We start from the raw sequence: 19,087 nt of genomic DNA, 5'->3' as shown, positions 1-19,087 counted from the left end.
GTCTTCAACATTTACAACTGCTTCTCAGTGTTAGGGATGCCTGTTTCTATGTCTTTCACACGGAAGACGTTGCAACTGTCAAACTGGGGTATGGTATATCTCTACCATCCTCTTGAGGGCACGAGCTTGTAAACGCGAAATTTAAAAGACATTGTTAATCTTGTGAAATGGATTAGCGAATATTCTGACAATAATAATAATTTCACGTGTCTCAATGGCCTGGTGCAAGTCTTTCAGTTGCACGCTGCTTCGGCGACTTGCGTGTCCCAACCACTATCCAACTATGGAAAGGGAGGAATCCGAAACACGTGTCATTTGTGGCAAGTTACTTATGTATAAGAGAATTTTGCCATTAAAAGCGACAGTGAGTGGAAAAATTTACAAATTAACTAGCTACGGAGAATATAGGGCTGTTGCCTTATAGTTCGACTTTGGTAATTCAGTAAATATAATAGTGTTTGAGAATTTCTATTCATTAAATATTTATGCATATAACATATACTTCTTGTCAGGTAAATAAACGAAAAATTTCTTCGTTAGTCCACAACCTCTTTCCTTTCACTCTATACAAAATTTTTTCGCCCTCATAAACCATCATTTTAAAAGCATTTAGCGACGTGAGAAGCAAGTAACACTTTATATTCGTTACAGTTGAACGTTTAAAAGGAACGAAACCCGATGGCGTAATCGAAATCCTACAAGATACACGTTTTCAGAAACGAAATTAGAATGTTTATATGATCGTCAAGAAGAAATAGGAATACATAAACCCAGTTTAGCGAACCCACGTAAACATAGTTGTAACAAAAACACTACAAAGTCTCTCGTACAAGATCAGTCGCTAGCGATAAAATACGTATTCACTAATCCTGTGCGCATGAGGATTAGGCTATAAAATCTAGCCATTTATATCACATGTTTGGCGAAATTTTCATTTACTGCTCGCGTGTAGGAATGAAGTTATCAGACCTCACATGGATGAGTGTTGTTTCTTACGTTGACTGGTGCTACTCTTTGAAATACAAACACAGATTTTGTGTTTATGTCAAGTGTCTTGTAGCATATGGTGTTGATTGTGGGAAAATGAGTATGTAGTAGCACCTAGTAATATTTTGTCACATCGTTGCCTGAATTGCTGCAAGACATTAAATGGCAGGAAATGGATCTGTCAAAATTTTGGATAACAGCACACTTATTTGGAGCTCTAGAAAGGATTCTGGGAATGGGGCTGCAGTGGACGATAGCGGAATTGACAGCGATCCAAAACAGCAAACAGCTCACGAAGACGACAAAAGCTTTCATGTAAGAATGGAAATAGTTCGTTTTCGGCACTTCATTCAAATTATACCGTTGTTCGTAGATGCAGCGATGTAGTTGCTTGTCGATCAAACGCACACGTCATAACAAGCCAAAAAAACAAGTCGTTTGAAATTCCTAAAACTGTAGAGTTACTCATTTCCTAAATCACTCATCGTGCGACTTGAAATGAGTTAAAATTGGGAACCTGATCTAGAGTCTGGTGCTGTGACAATTGTATTGGAACAATCAATCTTCAGGGGGGGAAAAGGGGAAAATTTGATATAGGCGTAGAACGTAATATTAAAAGTTTTTTTTATGAAGTAACATAAAACATAGCTTTGGACAACATTTTTATAGTTGTGGAATGAGGATGAACGTAGCTCCACTGACACGTCAGATATCAAGGCGGGGTAATGTGTCTTGTCATTTGGGTGTACACGCGGATCAGTATTTTTGAACGCTTTATTATAGCGTGCCGCATGGGGAGTGAAATGTATATTCTTTGTTTTTATTTCTTATTAGTTTACATATCGTGTAACAAAACTATCAGCAGCAGCACTTACGCGGAAGCGAAATGACATGATTTGTGGACGAAAACATATGTCTTTTAAAAAAGCAGCATGGCAGTGACAAGTGTGGGTTTGATTATTTTCTGCTTCAACAATGCTTCGCTCAATTTGCACTGTACTGCCAGAGCTTATTTATTTTCACTTCTTTCCCCAACTGTACATAATTTCAAATTAATTTCAGTGCCCTGCTGGTACATATTAAGTATGTAAATATTCTAAAGTGTAATTAAGAAGGACTTGTGTTGCTTGAGTTGGTTATCTTCCTTCCTTTTTCTCTTTTTGTTATTTTTCCTAAAATAATTCTAAGTGAATGTTATGCATAAATGACAGTTTCTCCTCACTAATTTTATAATGAGAAAAATGTTATTTGTAAGAGGTGGAATGCACATTACATGTGAAATCAACATGAAACGTCATAGCATTATATTTTCCTATACCTTAAAAAGGCCAAGAAGTGCATCACATCAGTAATTCTTTAATGCATGTAATCATTCGTGATGGGCATTGTAATTTGTACCCCATATATTTACCATTTGATTATGATTTACATATGAGTATGGTGAAGGCTCTAGTTTTGGCCACTACCCTACTTATGGCCACCTTGATGTCAAAGATTAATTTTTAAGCTTCTCTGGAATACCAGCCAGTTGTACCATAGATTATTATAAACTTTGTGAAAGGCTCTATTCATTTGTCTACATAATCATTCTTTTGTCTGTTTTTGTTTGGAGACACCACTTTGTGAAATGATCAGTGTTGAAGAAGCTCGGTTTTGCAGATGTTTTCTTTAAGCAACACATGATCTGTTTTTTGTATTTTACGTGTTTAAATAAAACATCAGAAGAAACTTAATCTGTTCAGAGGTAAGATAAGACATTATATTTTCATTTCTTTTAAGTTTTATATGGCTCAGCCTAAAAACATGTTATCAAAAGTATGTGGCCATTAACAGATCCATATTTAGCCCTGGTTCAGTGTTATGGCCATGCATGTGGCCGTAAGTGGAGACATAGGCCTACATGTATCCTGTTTTGGCCACTTCTAAAAACTGGTACAAAAACATCAATATTGGTGTTCTGTCCTACATTACACTAGGCTAATTTTATTTAAATAGGCTTATTAAAATATTTTTGGTATTTTTAAATCAATATATACCTCATTGTTAGTATTTTCTTGGCATATCAAACTAATTTACCTATGCTTGTAAGATACAAAATATGCAATAGCCACTATTCAAATATGCAACATTCTGTAACTCTATCTTTGTGCATTATTTATAGAAAAATGAGTCAACCAAAGAGTAAGAGGTTTCAGTATTCTCCCAGCAACATTAAAGATGCTCTAGAGGCTGTTGATGAGGGAATGAAGGTTGCTATTGCAAGCAAGTTGTACAAAGTTCCAAGGACAACATTAAGAAAGAAAATTTCTGGTGTACCTCCACAAGAATCTACCGGCCACTGTGGTCCATATTCTGTCTTAGGAGAACAAATTGAAAAAAAAAATTGTGGACTGGGTTTTGTACTGTTCTAGCATGGGATTTCCAGTTACTAAAGAAAATCTCTGTGCATCTCTGCAAAAACTTATTGAGAGTGCAGATATGGAAAGTTTTAGGGCTACATTTACTAACAATCGACCTGGAAAAAAGTGGTATTATGGATTTCTTAAGAGACACAAGGTTCTGTCACAAAAACATGCAGATTATGTCAATAGCGTTGGAGGTTTTGTTACAGAAGAGAAAATAAGAAACTGGTTTCACGAAGTATCCATCACTTTAAATGATACGGACGTGTTAAAGGACCCAAATAGAATTTTTAATATGGATGAAACTTCTTTTTTTCTGGCTCCTAAAGGGGAATTAATCATAGGTCCTCGTGGCCGTCATGTTTATGATGAGTCATGTAACTCTGACAAAGATAACGTTACTACATTTTTTGCAGTGAATGCTGCTGGAAAATTTGTTCCTCCCTGAACATTGTTCAAATATGTAAGGATTCCAGCATCATTGGTGAAAGCAGCTCTTCCAAACTGGTGCATTGGAAAAACAGAAAATGGGTGGATGACAGGTGAAAGTTTTTTTGAGAATATAACAAATGTATTTGATTCGTTCTTGAAAGAAGCTGAAATTCCCCGGCCTGTAGTAATATTTTTAGATGGGCACTGCTCTCATTTGAAACTTCATTTGAGCAGATATTGTAGGGAAAATCAGATCATTCTAGTTGCTCTCCATCCCAATTCTACACACATCTTGCAACCATTAGATGTAGCTGTCTTTGGACCTTTGAAAAAAAATGTGGAAGAAGATTGTTCAGAAATGGCATTTTGAAAATAATGGCACTGAAATTTCAAAATCTGATGTACCTTCTGTTCTGTCGCAAATTATTACAGAACCTAAAATGGTAGCAAATATTTGTGCTGGTTTCAGGGCAACTGGTCTGTTTCCATTTAATGTGAACAATGTAGATTACAGCAAGACAGTTGTTCGTAATGTACCAGCCTCAACCACAGTTCAGACAAATGAGGAGCTTCAGAGACATTTCTCATATACAGAAAAGCAAATTGATTCTGTCTTCCTTGATGAGTTCAGAGCAACCAAGAAAAGGAATCATGAGTGGGAAGGAAATCGAGAAGCATTATTGCTTTTCAAGTTCTGGAGAAAAATAGCTGATGACGTTAAAATGCATGGTGCTAGTGGTAACACTGATGACATTCTAACAGATAGCATACCACCTCCCTCTGAAGATAATCCAACAGAGAATCTTTCACAAAACACAGATGGACTTAATCCTTCAACCATTCAAAATGTTGATAATATTGACATATCTTCAACACACAGCATTTTACAAAATTCAGATTTTCCTTCAACACCCACCAATAGTCTTATTCCTGCAGATATATCAACAACCCTCAATAGTATTTCATATAATTCAGGTACTCCACCATCCAACCATAGTCCATCTTCAGTGCGTATCCAACTGACACTACCAAAATCATTGGCAACAGTTTTTGAAAGTCTCATCACTTCGCCAGAACCCAAACAACGAAGCACATAGAGAAAGAAAGCACACACACCCACTGTTGTGACTAGTGACAAGTGGGTGGAATATCATGAACTGAAGGAAAAAGAGTAGCAGCAGAAGGAGCAGGAAAAAAGGAAGAGAAAAGCTATGAAGGAGTTAAAGTCCGAAGAGCAGCACTTGGCATTATCTCATGTAAAAAAAGGGGAAAAAAAGAAACAGACAAGAGTTAAGTGATAGGCCAACAAGTTCTCGCGATGAAGAATGGACGGACAGTGGAAGCAGTTTAGATGACTACGTAGGAGGAGATGAAGATGAAATACCAGAACATGTGAAATTATCTTCAAGTGAGAATTTGAAAGTAAGGGACTTTATATTGGTAAAATTTAGTTTAACAGGAAATAGAACAACAAGACCTGCAATTTTTAAGTATGTATCTGTAATTTTGAAAGGTCTTTCTCATTGTGAATATGAAATTCAGCGCCTAAAAAGTTCTAATGTTCAGAAAAGTTGTTTCGAATACATTGAAAATGATGATTCGACTATAACGGGTGAAGATATTATAGGGAAACTGCCAGATCCAGTCTTGATGCAAGAAGGACATTCATTAAAAACAAATTTTCCTGGTTCCATTGATACTCGTGAGAAATAAACTTGTCTGCAAGTTGATTTAAGTAATTACTGGGACAATACTTTGCCTAATGATTTTTTTGTTCTGTTCATTCAGTTGCTGTACCTTTTACCTATTTCCTGTATGTTTGTTGTCTGTTGTCTTATATACTTGTATAAAGCACAAATTACTTTTTGGCACATGGATTGACAGTTATTTTAGCCATAGTTTTATTATAATATGAAGTGGCCATAAGTGGGGAAACAGCTGGCCATAGGTGGGGTTAACATGGCTAAAACCAGTGAAATGCGCCATTTATTTTTCAATATTTTTTTCTGCTTTTGTTATACAACTTAGAATATTTGTTTTTGCATGGTTGTAATGTGTAGACTTTGAAGCAATAGATACAATTTTTTGAAGTAATTTGTATACTTTCTTCCTATAATAAAAATGTGATGTATCTCAAATTGCCCTTAATGTGGCCATAACTGGGGCCTCGACCCTATGTATAATAATGCATGCAGAACAACTTGCACAAGAAAATAGTTTTGCATTTAATAGCAACAAAAGGTAAGTACGTGAGTCAACATGCCAAACTGTGATGAGAAGAGAAATCATGATCACATATAAGTGAAAATATTTACCGTCAATTATACGCACAAATTGTTGACAGATTGAGGGTGTCTTTTGTAGCCTCACATCTCAATGACACTTTAGTGAAAAGTGTACATCTTAAGTGCCAGTTTCCTGCTATTACACTCATTTATGATAACACAGTAATTCATTGTTTGTGTTAAGTAATGTTTGTACTGAAGGAACATTAATTGTAAAACGTGCATGAGCAGTCGAACTTTTGTATGAGGACAACACAACTATTTGATGAAACCCGAGACCTCACATTGAATTCTTCATTATTTGCAGATACATCGTCTTTTTACAGAGTTTTTTTTTTTTCATACTTGATAAAGGCAGTACTACACCATAACTGTAGAACAGTTCATTTAATGGCTGGCATGTATACGCTGTGTTATCAAAACCATCCGGACAACTAGTTGAAAATGACTTAAGAGTTCGTGGCACTCTCCATTGTTAGCACTGGAATTCAATATGATGTTGGCCCACCCTTAGCTTTGATGACAGCTTCCACTCTTGCAGGCATACTTTCAGTCAGGTACTGCAAGGTTTCACGTGGAGTGGAAGCCCTTTCTTCAAGGAGTCCTTTACTGAGGAGAGGTATTGATGTCGGTCAATGAGGCCTGGCATGAAGTCAGCGTTCCAAAACATCCCAAAGGTGTTGTATAGGGTTCGGTTAAGAACTCTGTGCAGACGAGTCCATTACAGGGATGTTATTGTCTTGTAACCATTCTGCCATAGGCCGTGCATTGTGAACAATTGCCCAATCGTGTTGAAAGATGCAATTGCCATTCCCGAATTGCTCTTCAACAGTGGGAAGCAAAAATGTGCTTAAAACATCAATGTAGGCCTGTGCTGTGATAGTGCCATGCAAAACAACAAGGGGTGCAAGCCCCCTCCATGAAAAACACAACCATACCATAACACCACTGCCTCCGAATTTTACTGTTGCCACTACACACGCTGGCAGACGACATTCACTAGGCATTCGCCATACCCGCACCTTTCCATTGGATCGCCACATTGTGTGCTGTGATTCGTCATTCCACACAACATTTTTCCACTGTTCAAATGTCCAATGTTTACTGTCCATGTCGTTTGGCATGTACCAGCGTAATGTGTAGCTTATGAGCAGCCGCGTGCCCATGAAATCCAAGATTTCTCACCTCCTGCCTCACTGTCATAGTACTTGCAGTGGATCCTGATGCAGTTTTGAATTCCTGTGTGATGGTTCCGATAGCTGTCTGCGTGTTACACGTTACGACACTCTTCAGCTGTTGGTGGTCTCTGTCAGTCAACAGATGAGGTCGGTGTGTACGCTTATGTACAGTACGCGTCCCTTCGCATATCCACTCCACTGTCCCATTGGATACAGAGGACCTAGGGATGTTTCGGAGTGTGGAAATCTTGCATACAGACGTAAGACGCAAGTGACACCCAATCACCTGACCACATTCGCAGACCGTGAGCTCTGCGGAGCTCCCCATTCTGCTCTCTTATGATGTCTAATGACTACTGAGGTTGCTGATATGGAGTACCTGGCAGTAGGTGGCAACACAGTGCACCTAATATGAAAAACGTATGTTTTTTGGGGCTGTCCAGGTACTTTTGATCACATAGTGTATGTGATACACAATGTTATGTAGCCCAGTTCAACTGTACTGTTGGTGAAAAGGTGATTGAATAGTTTTAAGTGTAATATCAAGTTGCAAGTACAAGGAAAATTGTAATTTTTAGTTTTCGGTATGAGAAAGCTAAGTATTGTGTTTGGCCCTGTTTATTTTTAATAAACGTTATCAATTACAGTCTATTACAGCTTGTTTCCTGTTTACAGCATATATTTTGCAATTCATTTCAGAATGAAAATTTCTTTTGAAGAATGGAAAAATTGGAACTGCAAAATATAGGAGTTGTCATAATTAAAAAAAAAGTATCAAACTTGTGCCAAGATTTGTAGACAGCATTAAAACAGACAAAGTAAGCTGAAAAAATAGGTCAAAAGTATTGCAACAGTGCATGTTAAAAAAGTAAATTACATAGTCTAAGTCAGGAATAACAGTAGGGAGTCAAGTCATTCAACTGAGAACAGAAAAAAAAAAAAATTAGAAACTAATGAGTTCCCTCAATTTCACAGGGGTAGCATTATTGTCTATGACAGGACAACTTGTCTTTTGTATCAGAAATACCTTACGTACACAAACATTCTTTGTGAATCTTTACATCTGTTATTGAAAACCATACCAAAAATCCTAAAGTAGGTCCTGAGATTAACCTTGACACACAAACAGCAAAATGTGGCAGGGGACTTTAATTTATAATATGTGACATGTATTACATGGGTAGCCTACACACTTATTATTTCACCATAATACTTTATACAGAAAAAAATTATGGTTGATCGTTTCCATACATAGATCCTATGTACAAGAAAGAAAGCAAATAAGGGAATCAGTGAACCGCTTTGTGGAGTTAAGACACTATATTACATAAACAATTGTGGTTTACCACCGTCTAAATTTTAATAAAATTTCTGTATTTTCGCCATATTGCCCAGATTATTAGGTAATATCCAGAATACGACATGATGGTCCATGTAACTTTCGCAATCCTGACATGCAACTTAAGCTGAAGATGTAATTCTGTTGGCGGTATATGTTTGGAATGAAACTGGCAGTAACTTAACTGCTCTGTAAAGTAACTAGAAGTCTTAGATTAAGTTGGAAGGTGATGTTATTGTTATGATTTGGTGTCAATAAATGCGACACCAGATAAAGCTTATCTTCAGTTGCTTAACACTCAAGCTAGGCACATCGTTTTTCGTAACACGAGTGGCCGCGCAGCGTACTTTGTACCTTTGTAATGAAAAGTTGTCTTTATGTTACCAAGATAAATGTGCGTGAGCAGAATCAGAGTTTAATCTTAGTTAACTTACATGAAGATAAAATAAACTTACATTATATCAGCTAAATCACTGGTTAATTAAACGATAATGAAACAAACATACATTATATCATTCTGTTGCCTCCTGCATTTGTTACCCCACACTATTGACCCACTAAAAGCATTAAACAGCGCAGTTGCATCAGATCCCTGCCAACTGTTTATTTGATTACTATTTACCTCACTGATCACTGCCTCACTGTTGGATTGTGCTGCTAGCTCAGAATCTGGGTCTTTTTCTTGCACAGATTGTAATTTTTTCTTCATATTACTGCTCACTTGGGAAACACAACTTATCAGTGTATTTGCTCAAGTAGTGTTGAAGAATTAGGTACAGGCTCACAATTTTAAAAACAACAGCGGAATGGTACACAATTTTTTTTTTATTTTGTGATTGGCACACTTTTTACATACATGCACTTGATTGTGGGTTAATAGTTCGAGTAGTAATTCTATAGATGGTGAATATTCAGAGATTATGTTTGCCTCATGTGCAGTTGGTACACAGATATCAGTGGCCAAAGCATATGGCTTGCATTGAAAACTCATCTTTATCCAGCATGATGTCACATAGACATAAGAACATAACAGTAAAGAATTCACTCTCTCAAATACTATAAAGGCTTGTTTATTTTCTAATCACATCAGTTCACAGGGTGTTAGCAGCATTCTAAGTGGGACACTTCCTCTTTTCAACTTCTGTTGAAGTGCTGGTGCATCCAGCTGTATTGGCGGCAGTTGAGATTTAAATTATGGAAGTGGCCACAGCAAATCAATCCTCCATCTTTTATATTGGGGGGAGGGCTCGGGGTCAGTCATATCGCAACTGGCTTCCACTTTTGCATAAGATGAAGCGTAATGTCACATCTGTCTCACCTCTGTTCTGTAGCTTCCGAAGTGAGCTGCCAATTTGCACTGAAGAGAAAGTAAAACTGTACTGCTTGACCCCAACAATGAATTTTATATTCTTAGATACAATGTCGGTACTATAAAAAGGCTAGATTGCTACTCACCTTATAGAGATGATGTTGAGTTGCAGACAGACACAACAAAAAAACTTGTATACAGTTAAACTTTCAGTCAAAGGGCCTTCTTCTGAAGTAGAGTGAAGTAGAGGGGGGATAAAAAAAACACACACAAAAAAAACACCATTTGGTTGGTGTTAGTAAAAAAGGTAGTATTATACCAAAATTCCGTAGCCAATCAGTTGATATTGTTAATTTAGAAAAATGTACTATTATGCTAAAATTCCATCACCAATCAGTTGTAATTGTTCGTAACAAACATAGTATTATGTGTGCTTCAGAGAAGTTAGCAGAAAATTGTGTTGAAATGGAGAAAGAATGCGGGGTAAAATTCCTTAATGAGAAAATTGGCAGCAAGCAAATAAGTGAAAATATTCTATGGTATTTGACATATTAAATGCAGAATGTCATTGGAACCAGTCAAATCAATGAAATATACAGACGTAACAGCTTCAGTGAATGTGAGATTGATTAGGCTCGAACTCATTGTTTATTGCATCAACCCAACATCCAGTATATGTGCAGGAGCTCATAAGCCATCGGCCTCAACTGAATAATGTCTCCTAAGAGTAAGATACCCTAGACCATATTATTGTTACTGTAATTGTTAAAATATAATTAATTTTCTTGGTCCAGTTTGTAGGTGACTATGTAGGTATGGGTAATGTATAACAAAACTATTCATAATCTGAACTACGATAATAGCTTCTGTGGTTAGGTGTCGATGAGGCTAAGACTGAAACAGGTAATTGCACTCTCTAATTCCATGTAATTGAAATGTATAGCATGTGTAGTAGGGCACTTTCTGCTTTATATAAAGCATTTAAGTGGATGACATGCCACCATACTAAGAAATTTCTCATCTGTTGACTCTCTGAATACCTTCCACTTAACATGGGAGATCCAGACAGCAGAGAGAATGGTTCACACTACTCACAGAGCCCTCCTGATCATTCAAAATGAAGGGAATTTTTTGTTAGGTGCCATGCCATGTGTTAAAGAGCATAAAGGATCATCTTCACTATTCCAGGTTAAATCTGACATTGGCACAGAAAGGGGTACCACAAAAGTCTTTGGTCATTTACCAAACAGCATCAAAAGTCTGACAGAGAGCTAACTGGCATTTACAAACAAGTTAAAGGAATTTCTGAATAACAACTCCTTCTACTCATTAGATGAACTTTTAGACACGAAGCAGTAATTATAAAAAAAAGAAAAATTTAATTATACCATGTAAAGAAACCTTTTGTGAAACTGCCACGTTCCACATCGTTCTGAAATGTTGTACTGAAGATCCATGGAAGAAATATTAATGTAATGAGTCAGTGGGAAGAAGAGTTGCTGCAAGTAATAGACAACAAACTGTGACTAATATGAGGGTGGTTTGATAAGTCTGGTAAATTTCCATGAAAGAATGGAACATTTTTGTTGCACCTTCATGGCTGGTAAGCTTGATTATTCCAAGGATTGTGTGAAGAATTTCAACCGAGTACAGCACACATTTCACATCTGGCAGCCAACTCAGTTGGTCAGTAAGTCGGCTGAAATTGAAAATGGAGAAAACCAAGTTTCATGCTATTACTTTAAAACATTTCTATTTGAAGACATGGACTGATGCTCACATCAAACCAGAAATGGATGAAGTACTTGCAGACTCTGCATCTATCATTGAAGACTATTTACTTTCGGATTAATGAATTTAAATGTGGTCAGCAAACAGTGAAGAAGAAGTGTGCTCAGGCCGTTCAGTTGAGGTTATCACAAAAGAAATCATTGACAAAATCCATGATGTGGTAATGCAAGACCACTGAATAAAGATTTTTAAGGTTGCTGAGACACTAGGCATCTCAACTGAGCAAATGCATAAATCCCACATGGAGAATTTGCTATGAAGGAGCTGAGTGCAAGGTGGGTGCCGCAATTGACCGAAAGCACATGTGGCGTTATTTCAGCACAGTGCTTGGCGATGTTTAATTACAGTTTGCAAGACTTTCTGTGATGATTTGTCACTGTTGATGAAACCTGGATCTGTCATTACACGCCTGAGTCAAAATGCCAGACAAGACAATGGACAAAGGCTGGTGAAAGTTACCGAAGAAGGCAAAGAACATTTTGTCAGCTGATAAGCCAATGGCCCTGGTTTTTGGGATTCACAAGAATAATCCTTGTAGATAATATGGAAAAAAGGCAGAACCATAACTGGACCATATTATGCTTCATTGTTGGGTTGTTTGAAACTTAATGTTGGCTGAAAATGGTCTAAGGTTGGCACGCAAAAAAGTGCACTTTTACCAGGATAATGCACCATCCTACACATAATCGATAACAATTGCAAAAAAATGGCTCTGAGCACTATGTGACTTAACATTTGAGGTCATCAGTCCGCTAGAACTTAGAACTACTTAAACCTAACTAACCTAAGGACAACACACACATCCATGCCCGAGGCAGGATTCGAACCTGCGACCGTAGCGGTCACGCGGTTCCAGACTGCAGCGCCTTTAACCGCACGGCCACACCGGCCGGCCGATAACAATTGCAAAAGTGGATGAATTAAGCTTGGTTTTTCATCCACCCTGTTCATCAAGTGTAGTCCCAAGTGACTTCTTCCTATTCCCTAACTTGAAACTTTAACTTGCTGTGAAATAGTTTTAATCAAATGAGGAAGTGATAGTTGCAGTCAACGAGTATTTTGCCGAGTTTGACTGTTTTTCCAATGGGATGGAAAAGCAAGGGGATTGATGGACTAAGTGTATACCTCTTGAAGGAGACTATGTTGAGAAGTAAGGTCAGTTCTTTTATGAAAGAAAAATTTTTTTCTTGTTTTTCTACCAGACTTATCAAATTACTCTCATAAAGTCAGCATTATAGCCATGGTGCGTACCCTCCCTAACACAAAGACAGAAGGAAGTGATAAAAACCATACTTAGATTAAGTCATTAACTGATCTAGAACAGTACTCTGCAAGCCACCTGACTGTGTATGGCAGAGGGTACTTCTTGTACCACTGACTGATTCCCTCCTTCCTGTTCCATTCACAAATGGTGCATCTCCGATTCCTCGAATTTTCTTATTCTGGTCATTTTGCGAGATGTATGTGGGAGGAAATAATATTTTGTTCGACTCTTCCCAGAATGTAATCTCTCAGAATTTTAATAGTAAATTAGTCTGTGATGCACAATGGCACTCTTGTAGCGTCTGCCACTAGACCTTCTTGAAAATCTTTGTAGCGCTCTTATGGTAACTAAACAATCCTGTGACGAAATGCACCACTCTTCATAGGTTCTTCTCTCCTTTCCATTAGTCTTACCTGCTAAGGGTCCGAGAGTGATGAGCAGTATTCAAGAATTGATAGCAAATGGATTTTGTAAACCATTTCTTTCTCGAATGACTTACATTTCCTTAAGATTCATGCCATACAAGTCTCTGTTGGGGCATCTGCTTTTCCTACTGTTCGCTTTATGTGGTCACTCCATTTACACTCACTCCAGATGTTTACTCCTAGATAGTTTATGGCAGATAATGGTTTCCAGCAATTTGTCATCAATGTTGTGGTTGTACAGTAGTGGGTTTATTCTCCTATATATGAGCAATATGTTGCATTTGCTCTCCTCTGTGTTAACTGTCAGTCCCTGTACCATTTATCAACCCTATACAGGTCCTTTTGCAAATCACTACATTCTTCTGGTGTGGCTAGCTTTTTATAGACAATCACATCATCTGTAAAACCTTACGGAGCTTCTGACATTTTCTATGGGATTGTGTATGTATGATGTCACCTTCATTCTGCCAACAGCCTTGTCAAAGAGGGCAGAGTAGTGGACAGAGGTTCAGGGAACACTCTTGTCCTTGGGGTGGGAAACTGCCCCTAAAAGTGGAAGAATCAGCAATAATCAATGGCATGATGATGCAGAAGGCAATGGAAACAACTGCACTTATAACACATATCCACAGGACATATGGCTTTCAACTGAAAAAGTGTCATGGTGATCTCTCCATTGGCAAAATATTCTGGAATAGGCCCCCATTTGGATCTCTGGGAGAAGGTTGGTGATAGGAGAGGTGACCATGAGAAAAAGATTGGATAACCAATGAAAGGATAATGGTTTATGAGCCAGTGCATGGAATGCCAGAAGCTTGAACATGGTAGAGAAGCTATAAAATCTGGAAAGGAAAATGCAAAGGCTCAATCTAGATATAGTGGGGGTCAGTGAAGTGTAATGAAAAGAAGACAAGGATTTCTGGCCAGATGAGTATAGCAGAAAAAGGTGTAACGGATGTCATTATGAATAGGAAGATAGGGAGGAGAGTGTGTTACTGTGAACAGTTCAGTGATAGGGTTGTTCTTATCAGAATTAACAGTAGGTGAACACCGACAATGGTAGTTCAGATATATACATTGATTTCGCAAACTGAAGATGAATGGAGAGAGAGAAAGTATATGAGGATATTGAAAGGGTAATACAGTATGTAAAGGGAAATGAAAATCTAATAGTCATGGGAGATTGGAATGCAGTTGTAGGGGAAGGAGTAGAAGAAAAGGTTACTGGAGAGTATGGACTTGGGACGAGGAATGAGAGAGTAGAAAGACCGATTGAGTTCTGTAATAAATTTCAGCTAGTAGTAGCGAATACCTTGTTCAATAATTACAAGAGGAGGAGGTATACTTGGAAAAGGCCGGGTGATACGGGAAGATTTGTTAAGATTACATCATGGTCAGAAAGAGATTCCAAAATTGGATACTGGATTGTAGGGCATACACAGATACAGACTCAGATCACAGTGTAGAAGTGCTGAAGAGTAGGCTGAAGTTTAAGAGATTAGCCAGGAAGAATCAATACTCAAAGAAGTGGGATATGGAAATATTAAGGAATGAAGAGAAGTGCTTGCATTTCTCTAAGGCTATAGGTACAGCAATAAGGAATAGTCTGTAGGCAGTGCAGTTGAAGAGGAATGGACATCTTTAAAAAGGGCAGTCATAGAAATTGGAAAGAAAAACATAAGTACAAAGAAGCTAACTGTGAAAAAAACCACAGGTAACAGAAGAAATACTTCAGTTGCTCAATGAAAGGAGGAAGTATAAAAATGTTCATGGAAATTTAGGAATACAGATACACAAGTCACTGAGAAATGAAATAAATAGGAAATGCAGGGAAGCTAAGAAGAAATGGGTGCTTGAAAAACGTGAAGAAATCGAAAAAGAAATTATTGTTGGAAGGATGTACTCAGCATATAGGAAAGTCAATGAAAAGCACGGCTGGTAACATTAAGAGTGCAACAGGAATTCCACTGTTTAATGCAGAAAAGATAGGGAATAGATGGAAAGAGTACACTGAAGGCCTCTATGAGGGGGAAGACTTGTCTGATATGATAGAAGAAGAAACAGGATCTGATTTAGAAGATAGGGGATCCAAAATTAGAATCAGAATTTAAGAGACCTTTGGAGGATGTAAGATCAAATAAGGCAGAAGGGATAGATAACATTAAGTCAGAATTTCTAAAATCATTGAGGGAAATTGCAACAAAATGTCTATTCACATTGATGTGTAGAATGTATGAGTCTGACGACATACCATTTGACTTTCGGAAAGGCATCATCCACATAATTTCAAAGACTGCAATTGCTGACAAGTGCAAGAATTATTGCACAGTCAGCTTAACAGTCCATGCATCCAAGTTGCTGACAAAAATAATACACAGGAGAATGGAAAAGAAAATTGAGGATGTGCTAGATGATGATCAGCTTGAGTTTAGGAAAGGCAAAGGCACCACAGATGCAATTCTGACATTTCCGTTGATAATGGAAGCAACACTAAAGAAAAATCAAGACACGTTTGTAGGATTTGTCAACCTGGAAAAAGAATTAAACAATGTAAAATGATGCAAGATGTCCAAAATTCTGAGAAAAACATGGGTAAGCTATAGGGAGAGATGGGTAACGTACAACATGTACAGGAGCTAAGAGGGAATAATAAGAGCTGACGAACAAGAACAAAGTGCTTGGATTAAAAGGGGGGTAAGGCAGGGATGTAGTATTTCGCCTCTGCTATTCAATTTGTACATCAAAGAAGCAATTTAAGCCCTACTGTTCGATCCGTATATCGAATAAGCAATGATGGGAATAAAAGAAAGGTTCAGGAGTAGAATTAAAATTCAAGGTGAAATGATATCAGTGATACAATTCACTGATGACATTGCTATTACCAGTGACAGTAAAGAAGAATCATATGATCTGCTAAAGGGAATGAACAGTCTAATGAATACAGAATATCGATTGAGAGTAAATTGAAGAAAGACGAAAGTAATGAGGAGTAGCAGAAATCAGGACGGAGTGAGAAACTTAACATAAGGATTGATACTCATGAAGTAGGTGAAGTTAAGGAATTCTACTACCTAGACAGCAAAATAAACAATGATGGACAGAGCAAGGAGAACATCAAAAACAGAGTAGCACTGGCGGAAGGGGCATTCCTGGCCAAGAGAAGTCTACTAGTATCAAACATAGGCCTTAATCAGGAAGAAATTTCTGATAATGTATATTTGAAGCATATGGACTGTGGGAAAATCGGAACAGAAGAGAATCAAAGCATTTGAGATGTGGTGCTACAGGCGAATGTTGAAAATTAAGTGGACTGATAAGGTGAGGAATGAGGAGGTTCTGTGCCGAATTGGAGAGGAAAGGAATATGTGGACACTGACAAGGAGAAGGGACAGGATGATAGGACATCTGTTAAGACATAAAGGAATGACTTCATGGTACTAGAGGGAGCTGTAGAGGACAAAAACTGCAGAGATTGGAAAACATCCAACAAATAATTGAGGGCATAGGTTGCAAGTGATACTATGAGATGAAGAGGTTGGCACACTAGAGGAACTCATGGCGGGCTGCATCAAACCAGTCACAAGACTGATGACTCACGAAAGAGGTAAAGTTCCTATCACTCTTCCTTGGAGTAAAATTATCCTTACGTGTCAGTTTTTTTCTGTTAAGAGCAACATGTTGATTTCTATATGGAAGAAAGCCTTGAACCCAGTCACAAATCTGGTCTGATATTTGGTAAGCTCATATTTTTTCTCTGGATGGCGGTGCATGATGGTGTGGAATACTTCAACGGAGATGAAAGGACACTACTTCGACCTGAGTGCTGATGTCTATGTCATGGTGGACCTCATGGAGGAACAGAGCTAGCTGAGTTTCGCAAGATTTCTGTTTACGGAATCCATGTTGATTTTTATAGAGATTATTTCCATTATCTGAAAATATCAAAATACGTGAGCAGAAAACATGTACCTTAATTCTATAGTGGATTGACATCAGTGGAATAATATATGATTATGTGCATCTGTCCAGTGAACCTTCTTGAAACCACAAATAACCTGCACTTTTTTCCAGCTGCTAGGAACACTTCTTTGCTCCAGCAACATTCAATAAACTTATGCAAGTTCTTTTGCATTATTTCTATGGCATTGGTCCTGATGTCTTTCCACTACTAAGTGATTTGGTGCTTTGCTGCTGCAGGTTTACTTATCTCAATATTTGCCATTTCGACATTCGTACAATGATTGAATGGAGGAGACCATATTACCATTATCCATGATGAAATGATTTCGAGAGAGCGAATTAAGTATTCTGTCTTCTCTCTGTCACTTTTTGTTTTGGTGCCACTATAATCACTGAGTTACCAAATAGATGACTTTGATTTGCTTACTGATTTTACATAAGATCAAAACCTCTTAGGATTTTTAGTCAGATCTGTTGGCAAAATCTTAACTTTGGGGATCATTGACTGCTGTCATTGCACCTCTTACACTTATTTTTGCTTCTTTCAGCTTCTGTTTGTCACCTAGGTTTTGACTAGTCCTTCCCATCTCTTTAAGACATTGCTTGTAACATAGTTATCTACAGCATATTGAATGATACATTTGAATTTTTTTCCATTTGTACCCCACATATTCTTCCCCAGCACTGACTATTTGATGTTGACTACTCCGATACTGCCCAATTTGTATCCTGTTATCCTTGTTAAGCAAAAATATTTTCCTTCCTTTCTCACAATTCCTTGTAATGGATGTAGACATAGATACTGTCACAGCCTTATGATCACTGATGTCCTCCTTTACAGTAACTGATTCAAAAAGTTCAGGTCTTTTCGTTACTAAGAGGTCTAAGGCATTACCTCCACAAGTTGGTACTCTCTCTATCTGCTTGAAGTAATTTTCAGACAAGACACTCAGAACAATATTACATGAACCCACATCTCTGGCACCAGTTCTGATCACATGACTCTCATTCTGTACCTCGTAAGTTCAAGTTACTCCGAATTACAATAGCATCATCAGGACACTTTCACAAAATTGTGCAAGTTCTTTTAAAAGTGCTCTACCACTACAGCTTCTGATTCAGGTGACCTATGAAAGCATCTGATTACAATTTTTGACCCCTTTCTGATGCTAGCTTCACCCAAATTGACACACATTCTGAATCTTAGATAACCTGACTAAATACTATTAAATTCATTACTGAAGCAAATACACCACCACCTCTGGTGTGAAACCTATCCTTTCAATAATTATTCCACCTTGAATTTAGGATTTCAGTGCTATTCACTTCCAGTTTCAACCCACCACTGTTGCTAATACTATCCGGGCATTATTACCTTCAATAAGTGATACTAATTCTATAGAAGCTCCTGCAGTTTACTGATATCAATTATCCTTTTCTGTTTCTGATGTGTGAGGTCTAGCATTCTGTAAGAATAGTGTGGCTGATGTATCTTCAATTTTGGGAGGCAGTTCATCACTTATCCCAGGTGAATGTTCCTTTAACCTTAAAACCTGTATGTGCATGCCACACATACTCCACTACCCTAGTAGTTGCTTCCTGTATTTAATGCACACCTGACCTATTAAGAGGAACCCAAAAACTCACCACCCAAACGTGGAGGTCGAGAAATTCGCATCCTATACCGTCACAGAATTGTCTGAGCCTCTGGTTCA

General features: G+C 37.8%; 1 protein-coding gene across 1 annotated transcript in view; it reads left to right on the top strand.

The window, feature by feature from the left end:
• Nucleotides 1–1,028: 1,028 nt before the first annotated feature.
• LOC126484380 (protein FAM219A) overlaps nt 1,029–19,087 on the top strand; it is a 122,104-nt gene continuing 104,045 nt past the window's right edge. Inside the window, exon 1 of the mRNA XM_050107868.1 lies at nt 1,029–1,302. Coding sequence (XP_049963825.1) covers nt 1,150–1,302 — 153 coding nt within the window. The 5' untranslated portion in view covers nt 1,029–1,149. The remainder of the gene's footprint in view (nt 1,303–19,087) is intronic.

This window comes from Schistocerca serialis, chromosome 6, assembly GCF_023864345.2.
Source record: "Schistocerca serialis cubense isolate TAMUIC-IGC-003099 chromosome 6, iqSchSeri2.2, whole genome shotgun sequence".
Taxonomy (NCBI): domain Eukaryota; kingdom Metazoa; phylum Arthropoda; class Insecta; order Orthoptera; family Acrididae; genus Schistocerca; species Schistocerca serialis.
Note: the sequence above shows the minus strand (reverse complement) of the source record. Positions and strands in the feature narration are given on the sequence as shown.